Consider the following 20,205-nt stretch of genomic DNA (forward strand, 5'->3'; position numbering starts at 1 on the left):
AAGCTCCACATTAAAAGACAGAAACGATCACATAATTAGTATGGGATAACACATGAGCCGACGCCTTGACCTCATTCATGGTGTTTCTGATGCGTGTGGTCCTTACTGGGTCAATGGAATTACTCAAGACAGGCAAGCATGAGTTAGACCTAAGCCAGGCAGTTGCCAAGGTCTTTGGCAATTTGTTCCTTTTGATTCAGATTAAATAACTGCTGGCCAAATTAAGGTTGTTGCATTCTGTATACATGGGGTGGCTAAATGCCAGAGATCTTGATCCTTTGTGAAAAATAAACCAAAGACATGGTGGCTGATGAAGGTATTAGCAAGGTTATTTGGTCCCCACTTGAAAATGCTATCTCTTGATGCATCTGCTGGTTTCTTGGTCTGCCTCTCATGTGCCTGGACATGGCTTCCAAGTATAGCACGAGAACAGCCATACTGCATGAGGCATTAGCACAGTATATTGTGGCAAGTCCGAGCTATGTTTGAGTGAAACAATTGCGGAAGTTAGATAGCGACTCCTTCCCACTACTCGGTCTTCTGAGCTAGAGGCTTCTATACTGCCTCTGTCCCAGCATCCCGGTTCGTATCAAAGAGCCCCTAAACTAGTTGCTTAAATCACTCTAAGACTTCCTTTGTAATGACTCCTCAAACTTCTGAATCTGAAAGAAGCCAGGGAAGAAATAAAGGAGGGCACAAGATCGTCGCCAAGAGGAAGTAAAAATGAACATCAAATAGGCAGTGACATCCATGCCTTTCTTGACAGGGAGCGGGAGAAAGAGAGAGAGGGGGAGTCGCTTCACAAGGCTTCATAGCAATGACACTATGTTTTATGGCTTATTCCACTCATAAGGAGAGTAGTGTTCAAAATGGAGCAGGGACAATCAGCTGATGAGCCATGTGCTATGTGCCAGCTGTAAGCACTGTGAACTCACTCAGCCCAAGGTGTGAGAATTCCTTTGAATTTTTTTTCTGTTGGGTGTTGCCCACCAGGCAGGAGATTTTGCTTTGGAGATGACCAGATGGGTAAAAAACTATTCCTGAGGCTACTGGTGATGTCATGTATGGCCTTAAATGAATTGCTCCACATTCCTCTACCTCAAACTCCCACATGGACCTGGCGAAACTGCAGCTGCTATCATTAGATGGTAGATGTAATGCAAAGAAACCTCTGGGCATAATTGTTCTGGGATTGGCTCTCAGACTTTCTCAGTCTTGCTGTAGACTTGTGCTCCTGCACTACTGGTCACGATGGCTATAAGGAGCTTTCAAGTTTAAAGACAGAACGCCTCTTGAGTAACAGCTGCTGGAGAGCAAACAAAAGGGCTACTGCCTTCATACATTGCTGGAGAGCATCAAAAGGAGAGGACTATTACCTTTTAGGAATCTAGTCGCCCATGGCACAAAACAGAATGCTTGACTAGATAGGCATTTGTTCTGATCCAGAGGAGCTTTTCTTTGTTCTGATCCAGAGGAGCTTTTCTTTGTTCTGATCCAGGGGAGCTTTTCTTACGTACCATTTCCCTGGCAGGTGGGGCTTCACTACCTTGTGACCACTGTCAATCCATCACAGACAGAGGGAAAACACACTCTACCCTTGCACCCTTTTCCTCCCTCCCCTTCCTCAAAAATGCACCATCTGAGAACGCCATTCCTATCCACCCAGAGCCAGCTCTGGACTGAGGAATCACAATGTGCCTTGTGCCATCAACAAACAGGGCAGTGGTGATCCCAGAATTCAGCCCAAACAAAACAGAACAAATGGCTTATATAGCAAGAGCACAACATCAGTCGGTCACCCCTTGGTTCGCCATGGACAGGGCTGAAGCCAATTTCAACTGAGTGGCCAATTGGAGGGCACCCTTTGGGGAGGGCCACATCTGCTGACAGGCAAGTGCCTCATTACAGTGCATAGTTAAAAATCAAGGAAGCGGTACAATAAATCTGAATTACAGTACATCTGAGCCATAAATACATTATAAGTATATATTTCTTTCTTCTATTAAAAATTAGTTTACAATCCTGATTCTATTCACAATTAACAATTTCATCATCACACACTACAGACAAAAAAAAAGTTATGGTGAACACAGCTGCAAATCCACGGCGGAAGTGGGTAACGGGGGGGGGGGGGGGCAGAGAAAGGGGCCGGACAAGAAGGGGACAGGAGGCTTTTGCAGGCTCATCCTAACACAACCAGTCAGAAGCAAAGATACTAATGTGTGGCAGTGGAACATCAACACCATGGGGACTCACAGACAGAAGCAGCTTGTTCAATGTAAACATCGATTTAAAGGGACAGCAGTCTCTCTCTCTCTCTCGTTGTATACTTAATCATTTCTTTGAAAACGTAAACATATTGGAAGTGCCTTGACTGAGGTATTGAGGTATTCCTCAAAGGTTAAGGCTGTTACCGATGTAGGCTTTCCTGGGCCTCCTGCAGCAGGCTGTCGAAATCCATGGTCTCATATTTGCTTTTTATCAGAGCTGGGGAGGACTCTTCTGTGTTGGAATCTGGTGTCAGGAGAGAAGAAGTACACATGTTGGTCAAAGGAAAAAGCAAAACCTGTTAAGCACCCCCAAAAAGAGGCAGAGAAGAGCCATACTATGCATTCTCTCCCTCTTGGTGTGTGTTTTTTTTAAATATTAGCCCTCAGATATTTGGTGTGGAGGAATTACGTAATTACTACACAACAGGAACTAAGGAGAAAGGAGAATTCCCTTTGGCCTACATTTTTAAGTGGGTTAGTCAAATACACACCTTCTGGACTAATAATGTGGACTGTAGTTCAATTATCCTACAGGTTACAATTCCCAGCTCAGCAAAACACCAAAATGTGTGTTTATTTAAAAAAAATACTTTTCAAAAATACTTCTTAAAAATACAAGTGAGGAATAGGAGATTAGATTCCTGATTTGTTCCTGCTGATTGTGTTTTGCAATTCATTTTTGTGCTGTTGAAACTGTTTTTGTCATTGTTTATTTATTGTGTTCTTTTTAGAAAAATAGTATTTTTTAAAAAAAGTAAAACGCCATACAAGGTTCAGCTTCATAGCATATATTAAGATAAATAAGAAATACATACACAATATATATTTCAGTATATAATTGTGCTATTGTATTAAATACAGTCTTTCCTAATCCTAAAATAACACATTGTATAAGGACCTACGATTGCCTGATGAATGCACTCTACCATTCCATTAGTCAATGAATAAGCTCCAGTTCTGTTAGGTTTTGGCCTACCGTATTTTTCGCACCATAGGGCGCACCGGACCATAGGGCGCACCCAGTTTTTGGGGGGGGAAATCAAGAAAAAAAATATTTCCCCCCCCCAGCCCCAAAGAGCAGCGTACAGGCTGCACACAACCGCTCCCTGCCAGAGGGGTTGTGCGCAGCTATGGAAGAAGGCAAGGCAGCGAGCAGGATGGATCCCACTCGCTGTTTTGGCTTCCCCTTTAGCCCCGTGCAGCCTCTACCTCCTGGGAGAGGCTGCGTGGGGCTAAAGAATCCATAGCCCCATGCAGCCTCTCCCTGCCAGAGGGGTTGCGCGCAGCTACGGAAGAAGGCAAGGCAGCGAGCGGGATCCATCCCGCTCGCTGTTTTGGCTTCCCCTTTAGCCCCGTGCAGCCTCTCCTTGCCGGGAGACGCTGCGCAGGGCTAAAGAAGCCATAGCCCCGTGCAGCCTCTCCCTGCCGGAGGGGTTGCGCGCGGCTATGGCACAAGCCTGCATTCGCTCCATAGGACGCACACACATTTCCCCTCAATTTTTGGAGGGGAAAAACTGCGTCCAATAGAGCGAAAAATACGGTACATTCTTTCATTGTTAAATAGCTTGTAAGCTTAGTTATTACTGCAAATTCAATACATTTTTGCCTCCCATTCTGTTAGCTCAGTTGGAGCAGGAGCATAATCTCAGGGTCATGGGCAAAAGATTCCTGCATTGCAGGGGGTTAAACTACATGACTCTCACAGTCCCTTCCCTTCTTTTTCCTAGGATTTGAATGTTTTTTCCAATATTTTGAGTAACATTTTACAGTGTCTATAATAATGCAAGACATCAGTTCTCCTAGCTGCTTTTTGTGTGTTTGTCAATACAAATAAGGTAGGTTCTAAATATTGTGGTACTTTTTATTTTCCCTATTATATTCTTAATCTGGGATGTGTTTGGGGTTGGTTTGTTGGTTTGCCTTTTCATACAACCATAAAATACTTTTATTGTATTATATAGCTGCTATATACTGCTTTGGAAGCCCTTCCAGTAAAATAAAAAGGCCTATAAATTGGAATATAAACCACTGCAACAAAATAGTGATAAGCCAGAGAAAGTGAGCAAGCTGAAGCTCTATCGAATGTTTGTGTGTAGTTGATCCAATCAACTCTGTAATAACTCAAGGTATCCCTCTAATAGCTTAAACAAACTATAAAGGATAATAAATAGAAGTGAACCTGTTGGACCGTCAATGAGCATTATGTACAAATGATAACAAACACAATGGGAGACAGCGCAGCAAAGAAATCATCACCACCCAAACAAGGGATGGAGGAGGACGTGGACCGCTTTGGAGGGACATGGGGGTGGCTTACCCAAGTCGGTGTATCTGGTCCAGAAGAAGTGCCCAAAGCCACCGTAGCTCAGCTGGAACAAGGGCTCATTTCTTTTCCTTAGCGAGGCACCATTCTTCAAGGATAAGGCGGCATGTTCTGAACACCGATACGTGATGAAGCCATATTTATCTCCCCTGAGAAACAAAATGGAGAACTTAAGCATAGGCAACAATTTATTGCCATTTATTTGTGTTACGTTTTTTGTAAACCTCCAAAGGACACATCGTTTTCTCCCCAAAGAAGGTAGATAGAGCTGGAAGGTAGTAGTCATCCCAGTGAGCCTTTGTGGTTAGCAAGGGATTAGAAGCCAGGTGCCTACACTGGTCTTATTGAAATGAATAGACATGACTAAGTGAGGTCCAATAGTTTCAACAGATTTACTCTGAGTAAGGCTTAGCTGAATACCACCCTCTAGTTCTCCTTGCATGTCACACTTTGTAGGTCATTAGAACCTAACAACCCTCGAGTCCAAATATATTACATAGGCCTCCACATCTCTCTTTATTTAGGAGAAAGGGAGACTCGTTATTTTATAATCAAGCAGATCCCTAGAACAAAAAGGATTTCAGAGGGCAACAGTCCCATGAAATAACACTGGAGAAAGCATTGTCTCTTTAAAATCCTGTGAAGCAGCATCTCTTCAGATCACCATTGTACCACAGCAGCAGACATTTCCCTAAGGAACAAACATCTCCAGAGTACCCCCCCACAAAAAACACGCTCCAGCTTTCAATCCCCAAATAAGACCGAAGTCCTGCATCTCATGTCTCGCAGGATAGACAGGCTAGGTTCCTGGTGCTTAGATCTCCAAAAGTTCCTGCTGATTCTAGCAGCGAGGGAGGGGGAAGCATAGCTTTGACCCACCTTTTATTCCTGGTCAAAACGCAACACTCAACAATCTCTCCGAACACCTCAAAGCGCTTCTTCAGTTCAGTGGAGCTCATACTGCTGGCAAGGTTTCTGATGTACACTACGCGGCCTTCTCCCTGTTCAGGGATGAGAATAATTGCTTAGGCCTGCCCTGATACAACTCTTTCTTCTTCCGACTGAACTCTTCCTATCCCCAACCTGCTTTAACAACAAGGCAGCATGATGTTGTGTAACAAATGCACAAATTATATCTGCTGAAATGGCTCTTTGAGGAGTAGCTGCCTGCTAGCGCTTCACGGCTAGCTTGCCTATCGTATACCCTTTATCGTCTTATTTTATGTCTCCCTTTCAAAAGCTGCAGCTTTACCCCATTTCAGCTTCACTATAAAGTTGCCATGGAATCACAATTCCCACTGCTCTCTGTAAGTGCCTGTTGATGAATTCGGCACCAAGTTTCTCCTGGGTCAAGAACTGAATCTGTTGCTGGTTATGTTTACTTTATTTCTTTCTAATTCATCATCTTAAACTAGTGTTGGGCCAAGAGATACTGCAACATGTACTGTGCCACTCCTACCTGGAGTGGGAGTCAAACCAAAATTGCTTTGTCCCTAAATTCAGATGAATTTTCAAAAGAGGGAGTCAACAGATCTGGTTGGAAGCCACACCATTCCCACTTGATTTATTACAGAAGCCCCCACATAGCAAACAGGTCACTTACAATGGCTTTTTCTCTCCTCTTCTCCATCTGTCCAACAGTTCCATCTTGACACTGCTTGCCATTTTCGTATCTGTTTGATAAACAAGAAGGCACATGAATTTAGTCCTGAATGGACTCTGGCTGGTCTGAGCGCTAGAAATCACAAGGAAATAGAGGCACACTTGTTGCTTGCAGGGACAGTCTCACAGCACAAAGAATGCTGTGTCTGCAACAGCAGGCTTTCAAAGACAAACGCCAGCATCCAGCATAAAAAGGAGAAACGGCAAGGCATCAAATACAGGGGGGAAAGGGTGGACAGAAATAAATTTGCAGAGCCTAATACGCTTCAAAATTCTTCTCCGTGCTTAGGTACAACCAATTTGAGTCTTTGGCTTCCATTTCTGATGCAAAAGGTCTTAAAACTTATTTCTGCCCACCTGGATGCTGCTTCCCTCTTTTTCCCCGTTTATCAAGAGTATTTCTTCTGCAAAGGGAAAGGCTTGAGACATTCACACAAGGGGCTGGCAATCTAGTGCAGCAAACTGCTAATGGAAGGGGGAAGGAGACTGCTCCCTCCAGTCTCTTCTGCCACTGCCCAGGCGGTTCCCGAGGGTCCTCCAACTTTCCAAAACAGATATTCAGGGGATGCAGAGGAGAACTGGCAAAAATTGCTTCTGCTACTTCTGTAAGTGAGAGGTCCTGTGAGTGAAACTTCGCTCACAGGGATCTCTGGACCCACCCAACCCAGTCTCTTTCAGAGTAATCGTATTATCTATAAAGCAGCATGGATGTGCACGGCAACTCCTGGAGAAACATAAGCAAAAAGTCAGCACCTCTGCCAGAGGGCCACCTGTAAAGCAGTAGCTACCTTTGTGAGGGAGCCGGTAAAGACCAGCCAATGCAACCCACTACAATTTTGCTTACTACTGGTCTCTCTGAGCCCTTTCGCCAAAGACCCTGTGAACTCACAAATGTGCAGAGAAGCCCACCTGCTTGCTGGAGACCTGGACCTGCAGCACGAAGACTCAGAATCAGACCTGCTTCGGGAGCAATAGTGCAAACTGGCCCTGGAAAGAGGGTTCTTGTAGGGGCACATCTTGGATTCCAATGGACTTGTGCAGCACTCTTCCTCCTCCTCCTCCTCTTCCTCCTCCTCCTCCTCCAGCGGGGAACCAATCTCACTGCAGCTGTCCTCAAAGACGGTGTCATATTCAGGCGTCTTGCAGAAGGCCGCCTCCCCGGCATCGAGGGCACTGTCCAAGAGGCCAAAGTGTTTTGTCAAGCTGGCTCTGATCTCCTGGTCCCTCAGCTGCTGGCTTCCCTCCTTCACTGAGGTCACACTGACGCCCTCCTGACTCTCGTGCTGGTAGTGCACGTCAGGGGCTCTCCGCTTGTGTTTGTTTTCCACATGGCTCAGGGGCTCCCAGGATTTCAGCACCTTCCTCTGGAGCGAGGCCTCGGGCTTCAAGACCTGGCAATAATCGTGGTCGCCGAAAGAGCGTGAGAAAGGGCGCTTCAGCACCCCATGTGGCTCGGGGTGGGGCAGGTGGGGGGTGGACCGACTCAGGTGTGCGTACAACTCTGTCCGCACCGGGTGCTTCTTCTGCTTCTTCCCGGAGGCTGCCCTGTCCCCTATCATTGGCTGTGGCTCAGAGCTGGTGATGATGGCAGTCTCCTTGGCTGGCCTCTGGTGAATGTCTGGCTTATACAGGTCCTCCTCTGAAGGCTTGTATGGTGGAGTAGTTGGTGGTGTGAGACCTTATCTCCCCCAAGGAAGCAAAAGGATAAAGGTCTTTCAGTACAGAAGCATGAAAGTTAAAGCAAACAAGAAAGCTGCTTTGACAAGGGGAGTTAGACTTGTTCCCTCATTGTACACTGCCACATCTGTCAAACCAGTTTCCCAAACTTGGATCTCCAGCTGTTGCTGGACTACAACTCCCATCAACCCTAGCTAGCAGTACAAGTGGTCCAGGATGATGGGAATTATAATCCAAAACCAGCTGGAGACCCAAGTTTGGGAAACTCTGCTGCATAATTGATTCTGGGCCAGCTGCACTTCTGTTTACAGCTAGCTTCTTGTCTTAGAGAAATGGTAATAGCAGTTCTCAAGGAGTTGGTGAGGACACAGGCACTTATGTTAGATAGCTGCCATTTCAGATGAAGGGGGTCCCTTTCCTTCAAGTCAATGGCTTTATGCAGAATTAACATCCTGAAGTCACTAGCTGACCATGAGGTCCTTGGCACTGGCCCACCTTCTCTTCACATTTTGCAAGATGTGGCAGACTCTTAAAGCAAATTCCACCCTTACCTGCAGTGCCACACAGCTCTACGGTCAGAACTTGCTCGAAATTGCGCTTTCCAAATGTTGGTTCTCTAAAGAGGAGGAGAAAAGGAGAGTGTAGAGGTCATGGAAGAGATAAGGTGTATGTTAAAGATGGAGACATCACAATTCACATACTAAACCAGAAACAAGGAAGTTGTAAAGATAAAGTGACTCTGGCCAAACCTTCAAGGGTCAGTTGCCATGTTGAACAGGTTTCTAAATGGCCATGCAACTGGTAAGGGCCAGAGAGCAGGGAATAGTTCCAGGTAACTATGCAGTGAAAGTTTTGCAAACTAGAAGTAAACTGCTCTCCATGAACACCCTTATAAGGCTACTACAGTGTCACAAATGGCCAGCATATGCTAGTAAAAAGTGTATATGAGCTAATACCATTTGTGGACTTATTTGCACACAATTATGTTATATTTTCATGCATGCATTAGGGCACAAGGGAGAAACGTGCTAAGAGGAAGGCATGCTTGGCAAACCCACACCGTGATCAACTCCCGCCCGGAAACCACTGTCCCCACTGTGGAAGGATGTGTGGATCCAGAATTGGCCTCCACAGTCACTTACGGACTCATTGTTAAAACTGTGTTTATGGAAGACAATCTTACTCAGCTACGAGTGATCGCCAAAGAAGAAGAAGGGCAGCAAAGTTCTGAGACAGCCATGTGCCATGTTCCTGACACCTGAGGCTATCCTCCTCCACTAATAATATGTATTTTTGGTATTTCACTTACGTTGTTGCCAAGGGCAGCGACAGACACCTTGGTGCTTCTGAAAGAAAAACAAACAGGAAAAAGCAGAATGACTCAGTGAGCCACATCCGTGCCTTTGAACTGGACTAGGTTGCTCACGAGAAAGCAGATTAAGACCAAACAAAGCAAGATTCTGAATCTGACATCTTTTTTTAAAAAAAAAAACACTTAAAAGGCAGCAGGGAGATAATTGAATCAGGGTTGCAGGGCTGGGAGAGCAGGGATTAGTCCTACCTGCTTGTGCAGTTTCCCTGATTTAAATCTGCCCTCCCCACAAGCTGCTATTGGGAAAAAGAGAAAGGCCTGTAATGCCTGCCTTTAACCCCTGCCCTCAATAATCAATAGCAGCCGTTGGGGGGGAGGAGGAAAGAGCTAAATTAGAGAATTGCCACAGGGAAAAGGACTAACCCCCCCCCCCCAATACTGAAGCTCTGATCCAATTCAGGACTCTCTACTGTTGTTTTAAGATGTAAAAGGAGACACACTGAGGGTCTGATCCGGGGTTTCCCACACCACGCCTGGGTTGCTTCTCAGTCACCTGGGTTGTAAGAAGCTGGAAGTTCAGAGTTCTAATGTCCTCTGCAGCTCTGATGGTCTAAGAGTCCCTCCACAGAGTGTGTGTAACTTCTAAAGATACTCCCATCAAACTTTGCCAGTACAGTCATACCTCAGGTTACAGATGCTTCAGGTTGCGTTTTTTCAGGTTACGGACCTGCCGAAACCCGGATACCGGAACGCTGCGGGTTGTGAACGTGCATCCCGCATGGATCACATTCGCAACCCGAGCGTCCACTGTACTGAATTCCTCCTTTGCCACAACCCATCCTCTCCGTGCTCAATGAGCTTTTACAGGATATGTTCCCTGTGTTTGACTCAAAGCACGGGCCTTCCCTTACAGGAAGGGACAGAGCTCAACCGAAGAGCATGTGCCTTGCTTGCAGAAGGAGCCAACCCACAGTATCTCCAAGTAGTCCTGGGAAAGACCTTGAGAGCCACTGTCCGACACTGTGGACAACCCTGAGCTGCATGGCCCATTGGTCTGGCTCAGTATAAGGCAGCTTCCTATGTCCCTTCCCATGTTCCCCATACGTCCAGACTCTTACTTAGGGTACCTGTCTGATGCAAAAGGGCGCAGCACTGGCTCTCGCTTATCTCACATGCTTCGCTCTCCCCGGAGCTCTCTGGTGAGGGGGTTTGCAGCTCCATCGGGAGACTCTGATACCTGTCCTCTGCCTCTCCTGCACCTCTCACTTCGACCTCTGCTGCTGGTGCTTCCCTGTCAAAGTTCTGCAGAGTGGAGGAGCACAGGGACAGTTCTGGGGAGGCCACTTTGTTTTGAGGGGGTGTGGCCGGATCAGGGGAAGAATCGTCAAGGAAGGAAAGCCAGAGACTGAGCTCAGGGTTGAGTCTTTTGGAGCGCCGCACGGCATAAATAAAGCTCTCTTGCTTGCGGCCTGCCTTCCCAAAGGCCAGCTGGGGCCGCTTTGCACAGTCCTCCTCCTCCTCCGCAGGGCCGCCAGTCTCTTCCTTCACCTCGGGCTCCACTTTGGGGCCCTGCCTGGACTCCGTTTTCACCTCTGGTGGCATTCTGCCCGCGGACTTGCACGCCTCCGTGGATCCCCCAGCAGCCTCGGGCAGCGGAGCTCCCGGAGTCTTGAGTGGCTGCAACCTGGTCAAGGAGGCGTATGCAGGCTTGGCCAACCGGTATGGCTTACTCACATCACACGGGAGGTCCCTGGCAAGCAGCTCCTTCAGGATGGAGAAGCTGGCTGCGGGGGCTCTGGGCTGCTTGCAGCCCGCTGAGAGGTGCCAAGAGCTGGGCGGGCAACTGTCCTTGCTGCAGAGGGGAGGCCGCTGCAGGGGGCAATCCGGCTTGGCCCTCTTGGAGGGGCTGTGGAAATGCTGGTGTCTCGCATTGGCAAGGTCTGTGGGGGGCAGCTTTCTGGGGGGAAGGCAGTAAGTGTGCATGTAGCGGATGAGCTCCACAGTAGCGTGCAGCTCCTTCTCTCCAGTGCCTTCCTCGGAGGAAGAAGGCGGAGTTGCTGCCATGTTGCCGCAGGGCAGCAACTCTTCACTGGAGTCGCTGTCCTCTCCATGGTGGGCGCAATATCTCTGGGGCTCCGTGCCGCCACTGTGGCACTCGTCCGGTGGCCAGTTGTCCTTTGTGTGGGGGCAGTGGGCAGTGATGGAGGTGAGGTGCTTATGAAGTTCGGTGCAGCTCCGGCTCTGAGCCTGGAGAAAGCTCGACTTTCGGTCTCGGACACCGTCCACCTTCAAGAGCAGAGGGAAAAGGAAGTTAGGCTAACCAAGAATGAGTTCTTCCCAGCCATACCATATACAGAGTCCTCATCTCCTCATCACATTCCATGTTTGGTGGTTACAGTAAGAAACTGCAGCAGATTTCTGTAGAAATGTTTACACCCCAGAAGATTTTATGGAAATCTATGATTTACTGTATATGAAGAACTATTCAGCCTCTTCTGTGGTTACCCTGGTAATTTATCAATTACATTTCATTAATGCCTATAGGATCTGTCTGATGTAATTTTATAAAGCAACTACTTGTACCCTTTGTGTAACTTATTTGTTCTCATCTACTTTCAGAGAACTTGCAGGATCTGGCTTTTTCGTGTCAGATTCTAAGGTAGTAAATGAAGGGCCTTGGATCCAAGCCACTGAACTGTATTTGTCTTCTTCTTCTTCTTCTTCTTCCTCAGCAGCCAGTTTTTTTGTAGCAAGCAGCAATACTACTTTCCAGTAAAGGTTGCTGCTTAATGCAAGCCTCACTCTGCCCTGTGTTTCAATTCCTGTTACGCTGACTGAGCAAATACTGTGGGCATTTATCAGATGATGCCTTTGAGACCACTAATAATGAGGGGAGCATTCGTTACCACTATGATCAAGGAGGCCCTTGCCCTGCCTGAATCAGAGAAGAAAATGGATGATGAAAACTTATCCACCTATGCATGGATTTCTGCTATCGCTCAGCACAAAGCCTATGGCATATGTACACAAGCTAAGTAATAGGAGGACATGCCCGTTCTTTAAGAATCATATATAAGAGGCATCTGTGCCCAACGTGAAGAGAAACAGTAAAAGCTGGGTGGAAGTTTAAATTGATTCCATCCTTATCCTCCTATGTTTGTGTATGTGAAAATATAACAGAAGAATAGGAGGGATATAACTTGTTGCAATGCAGAGCCTTGTTCCTTAGTGAATGCCCTGAGTAGGAGAAATCAAATGAAGATTTGGGGAAGCTGCTGGAAGCTAATGCAGGGTTTAAAGAACTGGGCAGGAGAGATGAGAAAGGAGAGGATGTATGTACACTTTCAACAGCTCCTTTCAAGAACTGCACAGAGCAAGAGAGATCAAAGGGATTCTTCACACCCCTTGCATCAAATTTCTTTCTAGCTGCTGTATGTGGCAAATAGTATTGATTTGCCGCCCCTTTCTTCCAGTTGGCATGGAAGGGTCACTGTCTCTCTCTTTCTCCACCCCCCCTCCCCACTTAGCCCTGCCTTTCCCATGCAATCTAAATCCACTTGCCTAATGCACTGCACAATTTCCATCACCCAAGTGGAAAATCTTTAATGGCATCTTGTGTGGATTTCAGGGGATTAGTTTAAATGACTGGACTGGTTCTGCAACTTTACGTGTAGCTCTTTGCCCAGCTAAAGTCAATTCAGTCAGCTGCTGGGAAGCTCCACTCTAATTTGGGGTCAAGGATGAGAGTGAGAGAGAAGAGGGGAAAGATCATCATGACAAAATTTAAAGACGAAGGGAATCTAGGGGAAATAAAGAGGCTCTTTGTATACCGCACTCCAAAGGGCACACAGATGAAAGCCTTCTTGTTTTGAGAAGGCTCACTCTGATATCACTACCAGTGTCCTTTTCCCCCCTCTCATCTCTCCTTTAACCCAGGTATGGCCAGCTTCTGTATTCATGGCTCTTTATTCCTGCTACGCAACCCAAATTCCTCAAGGATAGACAAACCGTACAATACAGTGGATTCCACCTGTCAGTACTGGTCTCACAGTTTATGGAGCATGTCTGCCTGGACACCGTAGCTAGGGCACTACTAGAGTGGCCCGATGCGAGAGGACAGGGCTCCTGCAACATCCATAAATGTGCATGACAAGCTACCCTGGCTGAAATTCCCTCTCCAACACCACCATTAAAGGGCACAGGAGCCCAGATTTCTTTTGCATCTAGCTGCCCTAGCTGCTTTATTCAAATCCCCACAGAGAGATATAAATAACGAAATGTTTTTTTAAAAAATCCCTTGCCTCTTGATAAATTTAGAAAGAAAAATAAAATCTCTATGAGTGAGACTAGGGCAAGCTTTTTTAAACCACCCCTTGATTAACATTTGGTATGTTCACAAGGGACTGCATAAAAATGCATGATGCCTGTCAATGGATGACCTTTGGCTAAATAATAAAGATTTGAAGATCCAGGGTACCACCTCAATTTTAAAGGACAACAGTGACAGTAAAAAAACAGATTTAAGTCAACATGACCAAGATGCATTGTTTTTGCTTAAAGTAGTAAGCAAAGGTCTTGCTTAGCTAGGCCAGGGTCCCATCATGCACCCTAAGTAGGGCTACTCCAATGGCTCACTTGGATGCTCCAGGTAGTGCAAGATGCAACTGAGTCACCTGCTGGCCCTCTGGTGCCACTGCCCCAACAGCTGCCATAAGTTCAAACTGCTCTGATGACACACATAGGGCACGGCCATCTCAGCCCAAGTTCCACATGCATTCAATGTGAAATCAATGCCATCCTCACTTTGGGCAGCATGTCATGGGCTTTCAAGCCCCAACTTCTGAATGCATCTCAATTAAATGATCGATGGAGGCTCTGATGTGCTTGAAGCACTGTGGCCAAACATGCACAAGAGGGCCTTTTTGACTGTGGCACCTTGGTTGCACAAAAGGCCTGCTTGTCTACCTCACTGCTCACCTCCTGGCACACAACCAACCCCGGGCTTATTCAGGAAAGGTTGTGAGCTGATTAAGGCTGCAGTCCTATATACACTCATCTGGAAGTAAATCCCACTTTCTGAGTAGACATCACCATGATTACACTGATAAGAGTGGCCATGGGTACTATTTTTGCCTGCTACAACCTTTTTTGTTGGTGAAAACGTTGTCACCACTTTCTGGTTTTATTGGTGAAGTTAAGCCGTTACTGCAAGCAACCTCAAGTGTTTTAAGGAGAGGCAAGACAGCAGTCATTTAACAAATAAATAAAAATTTACAAAACACTTCTAACAATACTGATGGGAGTGTGCCGGTGCTTACTAGGCCCTCCTGACCATACTTCTTCTGTTTAAAATGGGAGGTGAGCTGTAATGTAAAACTTGGATTTAATCTTGGGTAAATATAGTGCGGTGTGCTATCTTAGGGCAAAGATTAGGGTTGCTAAGGCAAACAATACCTTTGTACAGGGTCGCTGGGGTCTGGATTTGGAAGTTCCTTGACGCCATGTGCTCCCCTCTCTCTGAACCTCATAGCTTGGAGGCACATTGGACGGAGAAAGGAGCAACTTCTTCAGCTGGAAAGGGAAGCAGTGAAAGAAAGAGTCGGAATTCCTACATAAATGAATAGCCACGTCTGCTTAAATTATCCCAGGTCAACCTCCTGCTCTCCTCTAAGCAGTTGGAGTGGAGATTCAGCCCCCGCCCCCCACAACATGAGTTTTGGCAGCCACAGATGTTCAAAGAGTCACATGAATCAGGGTCATGGGGAGGCTCCAACACACGCTGAGACTGAAAGCAAACAGGGGCTTGGAAAAGACCATTTCCATATTTATTGCCTCCTGAGTTGGGTCTGGCTTGCAGTTCCAACTAGCATTGGATACTTACCAAGACCCAGTTCCATGGAGGCTCACTGCCATCAAGGTGATGACAAAAGTTCATTCATAGCTACGTGCAGCGAAAAAGCCTGCATGCTTGACCATCACACATGAGGATCTGCCTGCAGGTTTTGTGCCATTTTCCTACATGGCGGTGCTGTTCATGTAGCAATTATATAGCATATGAAGAATTCCTGAAAGAGCCGCACAAAAAACAAATCATTTTTGCAAAAAACCAAACATCTTTCTGGAGAGCTCTTTGGCTGCAGGTATCAAAAGTTACTGCATAGGGGAGTGACAATGGCTTATCAACAATACTCATCGCATGTTATACAAAACATTTCACAATCCTTCTCTGGGTACTCCTCCTTAACGTCTCTGGAGTATCTTCCAGGGAAACCAAAGTGTGTGCCACTTACTACCAGCAATGGTTGGCAGGGTGGCACAGGCAATGCCTAATGTCACTGCTGCTTACCACGAGGGAGGGAGGGAGGGAGGGAGGGAGGGGGAGGCACAGAGAGCTGAGTCTGGTGTGGGTGCAGTGGCAGGAGCCAATCTGATGCTCCAGCCACCATGCCTACACCATGCTGAGCTCTGCCTGCCCTGCCCGCCCCTCTCCATCTTAGCTCAGCGTCAGGAAGTCAGTTGTGCAGTGCTGCTCTGCCAACTGCTGCTACCTCTGTTGCCTCCTCTAAGGAGGACCAGACCTGTCTTGGCACTGAATAATCAAATCAAGTCTGATTGTGCAAAATGAACATTCTGTTGCCATAATTAAACGGTGGGACACCATGTCTGGAGTAAGTGTCCCTCGATGGCAGAAACCCCCTAGGTACAGAGGAAGACGTGAGTGTGTGTGTGTGAGAGAGAAAATTATCCTGCCAAACCTTAAAAATTGGCAGGTCTGGGATTCTGCAAGCATGCTGCCTTCATGGTGCTTTAAGAGTATTGGCAGCAGAGATTCAGGCACCTCCACCCCAGGCTCCTTTAAATGAAAAGTTGGAGGGGGAGAGAGATAGCTCTTTGCAGTTTGAAAAATCATGGGTGGTGTTGTTGAACTGGCTTCTGGACAGTGAAGTTAATTCCCACCCACCCTTTAAACCCTAACTTGTGATATATATTTTCACAGGCATCCAATTTGTGTCAAGGAAGCAAGTGCATCAGTGCCTGAAAATCAATCAGTGGGATGTAACATTCCAACAAGGCCTTCGATTGATTGATTGATTGATTGATTGATTGATTCATCAGCTCGCCAAGTCTTTTGAAGATGCACGTTCTGTCCAAATGCCAAGTATTTACAAGGTTCTTTTTTAAAATATATATATATATATATAAATATGAACTTTGGGACGAGTGCTATTTTAATCCCATCAAGGAAGTTGTGGGCAAAACAGCAGACTGAAAAATTATCTTGGGGTATCTGGTATCATGACCCAAATGTTCCTGATTACATGGTTAGAATATTTCAGGTTTGTTTTTTTTAAAAAAAGGGGGGAGGCGAGGTTTCACATTTCACACTCTCACACTGAAGGCAACATGGGATCCGTTAACATTAATGCCAGATTTGACTCTTGTGGGCACGTGGCAGTCGGGGGAAATCTTCAAGGGCAGTCTGGAAACTCAAAAAAGCTCTTTAACAATTAAGCATACGATGGATATTCAATCAGTCAGTTCCCACAGTCAAATGCCTGCTTTCTCCATCACAATATTAAGTGAAAATTTCTGCTGTCTGATATAATATATATATATGTAATATATATAAATGAAAAGTTTATTTCCTTCTCTCCTGCAACGTATACATCCTATATATACACATATGGATTTGTGTGATATATATATATCTATAAATATATAAATATTATACACCCACACACATGCACACTTTTGTGTGAAGTGAAAATGCCATACATTTCACCACTAGATGCCGCCAGAACACTTTTAGAAATCATGACATTCATTAATGACAGATAAGGGAAGGGGGAGGAGGGGGAATAGAGAATGATAGGCAGGAGCCTGTGGGAACATATGGAGTCCTCTAAAACCAATACTCTTGTAGGATGATTTAGAGCATGGCCAAGTAACAGAAGGGTGGAGGGTCGAAGGCTCTGTAGCCTCCAGCTCTGGGCATGTGAAAACAGGTTCTGAAAATGTGACGTTCTCCGCGAAGACACCATCCACAGTGCCCTCTTCTCCTTCCACCACTCCTTGCAAGTTTGCTAAGAAGGGATCTCCGACAGAAACCACAGAGAACTCAGAATAGCTAGGACTTCAAGCTTCACCAAGCCCCCAAAATCCAGGAGTCACAGAAAGGGCGTTGTGCATTCTTCACTTCTGTGCATCCTCAAGGGAGCAGAGAGCAGGGCAGGGGCTGGAATATGGTTCTAGGCACAGAATTTGGCTTTCCAGAGAACCTATTCAGCGTAAAGGCAAGCTTCAGGTTCTTGAAAGTGTGTGGACAATACCAGATGAAATCTCAAAAGTGCGAGAAGTAACTAAACTTCTGCTTGTTGACTGGGCGGGGGTGGTGGTAGTCCTAGTTCCTAAGACTAGCCAAAGCAGAATAAAATTACACCAAAGGAAAAATACGCAGTCTGCTTGATTTGCATAATGCATAGTGGTCACAGACTCCAGATTTTCAGTTACTTATTTGGAAAACCTGGGCTAAGCTTTCAATTTGCTATACATGCAGAGATTTCTTTTCCATAAGTTTATTCAGGATACCATGGTGCACAATACTGTTTCTTGTTTTTTAAATACTAATTTATTTGCTCATTTTCTCGTGTTCTTCTATTACGGAACACAGGGCGACCCAGCCATGGAGTGTTGTCTTTGTGTGTGTCCCCACCCCCACCCCCAGGCCCTGACAAGACCCAGACCTGCCTAAGCTTCAGCAAGGTGGTACAGATACATTCAGCCCTGACCATAAGGGGATACGGCAGATCAGCGACACTAGCCAACCTCATAGCAGGGAGGGAGCTTTTCTCACGCCTCTGATCATGCGAGGGATCGGCACTTGGAGACTTGGCGGCACAGAGAGTGGAGGGTGGGATTGGGCAAGGAGGAACGGGGAGGGGGGGAATGTTGGGAAATGAGATATATCAAAAAAGAGAAAGAAACAGCAGACAATGAGGCACCACTGGAGTGGGGCTTGTTTAAAGATGATTGCAGCTCTGGAATGCATCTGATGCCATTCACACGCCTGACCCGCACTCGATTCCCCCTCCCCACAACAGTCACACCCTTTCCCCCATGAGGATGGCAATGGAGTGAGAGCAATGGTGCAGCACATGTATACGTATACAATAACAGGTATATGCTTTTTGTATTGTTATAATTGTAAGCCTATAATGAAAAAATTCAGACCTTTGCTTCCTATCATACCCATGCAGCCGGCTTATCAGAGGCGCATCCAAATCCACCTTAAACAGTAGGAAGTGGGTTCTTACTAGAGACAGCTCATCAACCTCTGGGGCCAGAGGAGGCCCCCTCGGGAGAGGGGCGGCAGGTTTGGGAGAGGGGGTGAGTGACGTGCAGCCGCTGTTGGGCATGTCCCCCTCGTCCATAGGTCTGAAGGCGGCCAGGCCCATGTCGTCTCCCTGGATGTCATCCAGTGTCTCGGTGAGAGCCGCCAGCAGCGCTTCATTCTCGCTGTCAATAATCTGGTGGGAGGAGTCAAAAAAATGAGAGAGAGAGAGAGAGAGAGAGAGAGAGAGAGAGAGGATGTTACCCAATCAAAATGCCTCCTACAGGAGAACAACTCAAATCACATCACATTAAAGTACAGGAAACACCATGCAGATGAAACCACTGAGGCTGAATATATCGCTATACAGTGGTATCTCGGTTTAAGAACAGCCCTGTTTATAAACTATTTGGTTTACAAACTCTGCAAAATCGGAAGTAGGGTCCCGGTTTGCGAACTTTACCTCGGTCTAAGAACAGAATCCAAACGGTGGAAGGGCAGCGGCGGCGGGAGGCCTCATTAGGGAAAGCGCGTCTCGGTTTAAGAACAGTTTCCGTTTAAGAACAGACTTCCGGAATGGATTAAGTTCGTAAACTGAGGTACCACTGTATTGCAAAAACAATCTATGAACCCTAAGATACATAGGGTTGTATCCAACGCTAGTCCTACTCAGAGCAGATCATGGACATGACTGACTTTCACCCACCAACTTGAATTTGTCTATTCTGAGCATCCTTTAATTGGATAGAACCCACATGGAGTTTATTAGAATCCAAAATGTAATAACACACTTCCATTTGTACATCATCATATAGCATCCATATGTAATCCCTCTGCTACGGTTTTCTTTCTTTCTTTCTTTCTTTCTTTCTTTCTTTCTTTCTTTCTTTCTTTCTTTCTTCCCTCCCTCCCTCCCTCCCTCCCTCCCTCCCTGTGAAAGCAAGCAAGGAAAGTTCTGAGAAGCCTTTAACAGTGTAACCCAGCCATGAATATAATTTCCACCATTAAAGGTTTTATTTTTTAACAGCATTCACCTAGGTTTGTTGAGATATGATTTGATTTGGAGGTGAGCTTTATTTCTGCAAGAGCTGAAGATCTTATCTCTAGCTATATTTCTGCTTCCGAAAAGGGTTTATGTTGGAAGGATTTTGCTGTCTGACTTATTGCTGATGCACATTGTTCTTAAAAGAAAAAAATAAACTACAAATCCCTATCTTAAAATAACAGATGTCAGTGAGGATTCCCTGATTTTCCTGCAGACATTTCCCATCTTTGTTGTTTCTGGCCTACTTTGCATCCCAATTCTACGGAGGTTTCCTTGGAAGCAAGTCCCACTGAGTTCAGTAAGACTTACTCTCAGGAAGGTATGCCTAGGATTGCAGCCTTAGAAATGTTTCAACCAATACAAATGGCACAGTAAAGGAAGGCTGTAAGTTTAATGAGAGAATTGATCAACTAGCACACTTGCAAGGGCTAAGCCCCATTGAACTCAATGGAATTCAGTTCTAAGTACGGTAAATACACGTAGGACCATACTGTACAGCTTTGATCTCAGATTAAAATTTGCCCCTCCATTAGCTGCTGGGTCTGAAGCTGAAGGGTACAAACTTCACACAGACTGCACATGCAT

The 20,205-nt window shown here is 46.1% G+C and overlaps 1 protein-coding gene across 1 annotated transcript in view; it reads right to left on the minus strand.

Moving 5' to 3' along the window:
- Nucleotides 1-2,373: 2,373 nt before the first annotated feature.
- Nucleotides 2,374-20,205, minus strand: part of PPARGC1B (PPARG coactivator 1 beta) — a 98,114-nt gene continuing 80,282 nt past the window's right edge. Inside the window, exons 3-12 of the mRNA XM_080995219.1 lie at nt 18,559-18,771; nt 14,699-14,815; nt 10,372-11,530; nt 9,242-9,278; nt 8,484-8,548; nt 7,165-7,933; nt 6,197-6,266; nt 5,473-5,594; nt 4,588-4,742; nt 2,374-2,514 (exon numbers count right to left, since the gene is read on the minus strand). Of these exons, the coding sequence (XP_080851345.1) occupies nt 2,411-2,514; nt 4,588-4,742; nt 5,473-5,594; nt 6,197-6,266; nt 7,165-7,933; nt 8,484-8,548; nt 9,242-9,278; nt 10,372-11,530; nt 14,699-14,815; nt 18,559-18,771 (2,811 nt within the window). The 3' untranslated portion in view covers nt 2,374-2,410. The remainder of the gene's footprint in view (nt 2,515-4,587; nt 4,743-5,472; nt 5,595-6,196; nt 6,267-7,164; nt 7,934-8,483; nt 8,549-9,241; nt 9,279-10,371; nt 11,531-14,698; nt 14,816-18,558; nt 18,772-20,205) is intronic.

This window comes from Podarcis pityusensis, assembly GCF_964106645.2.
Source record: "Podarcis pityusensis genome assembly, chromosome: 2".
Taxonomy (NCBI): Eukaryota; Metazoa; Chordata; class Lepidosauria; order Squamata; family Lacertidae; genus Podarcis; species Podarcis pityusensis.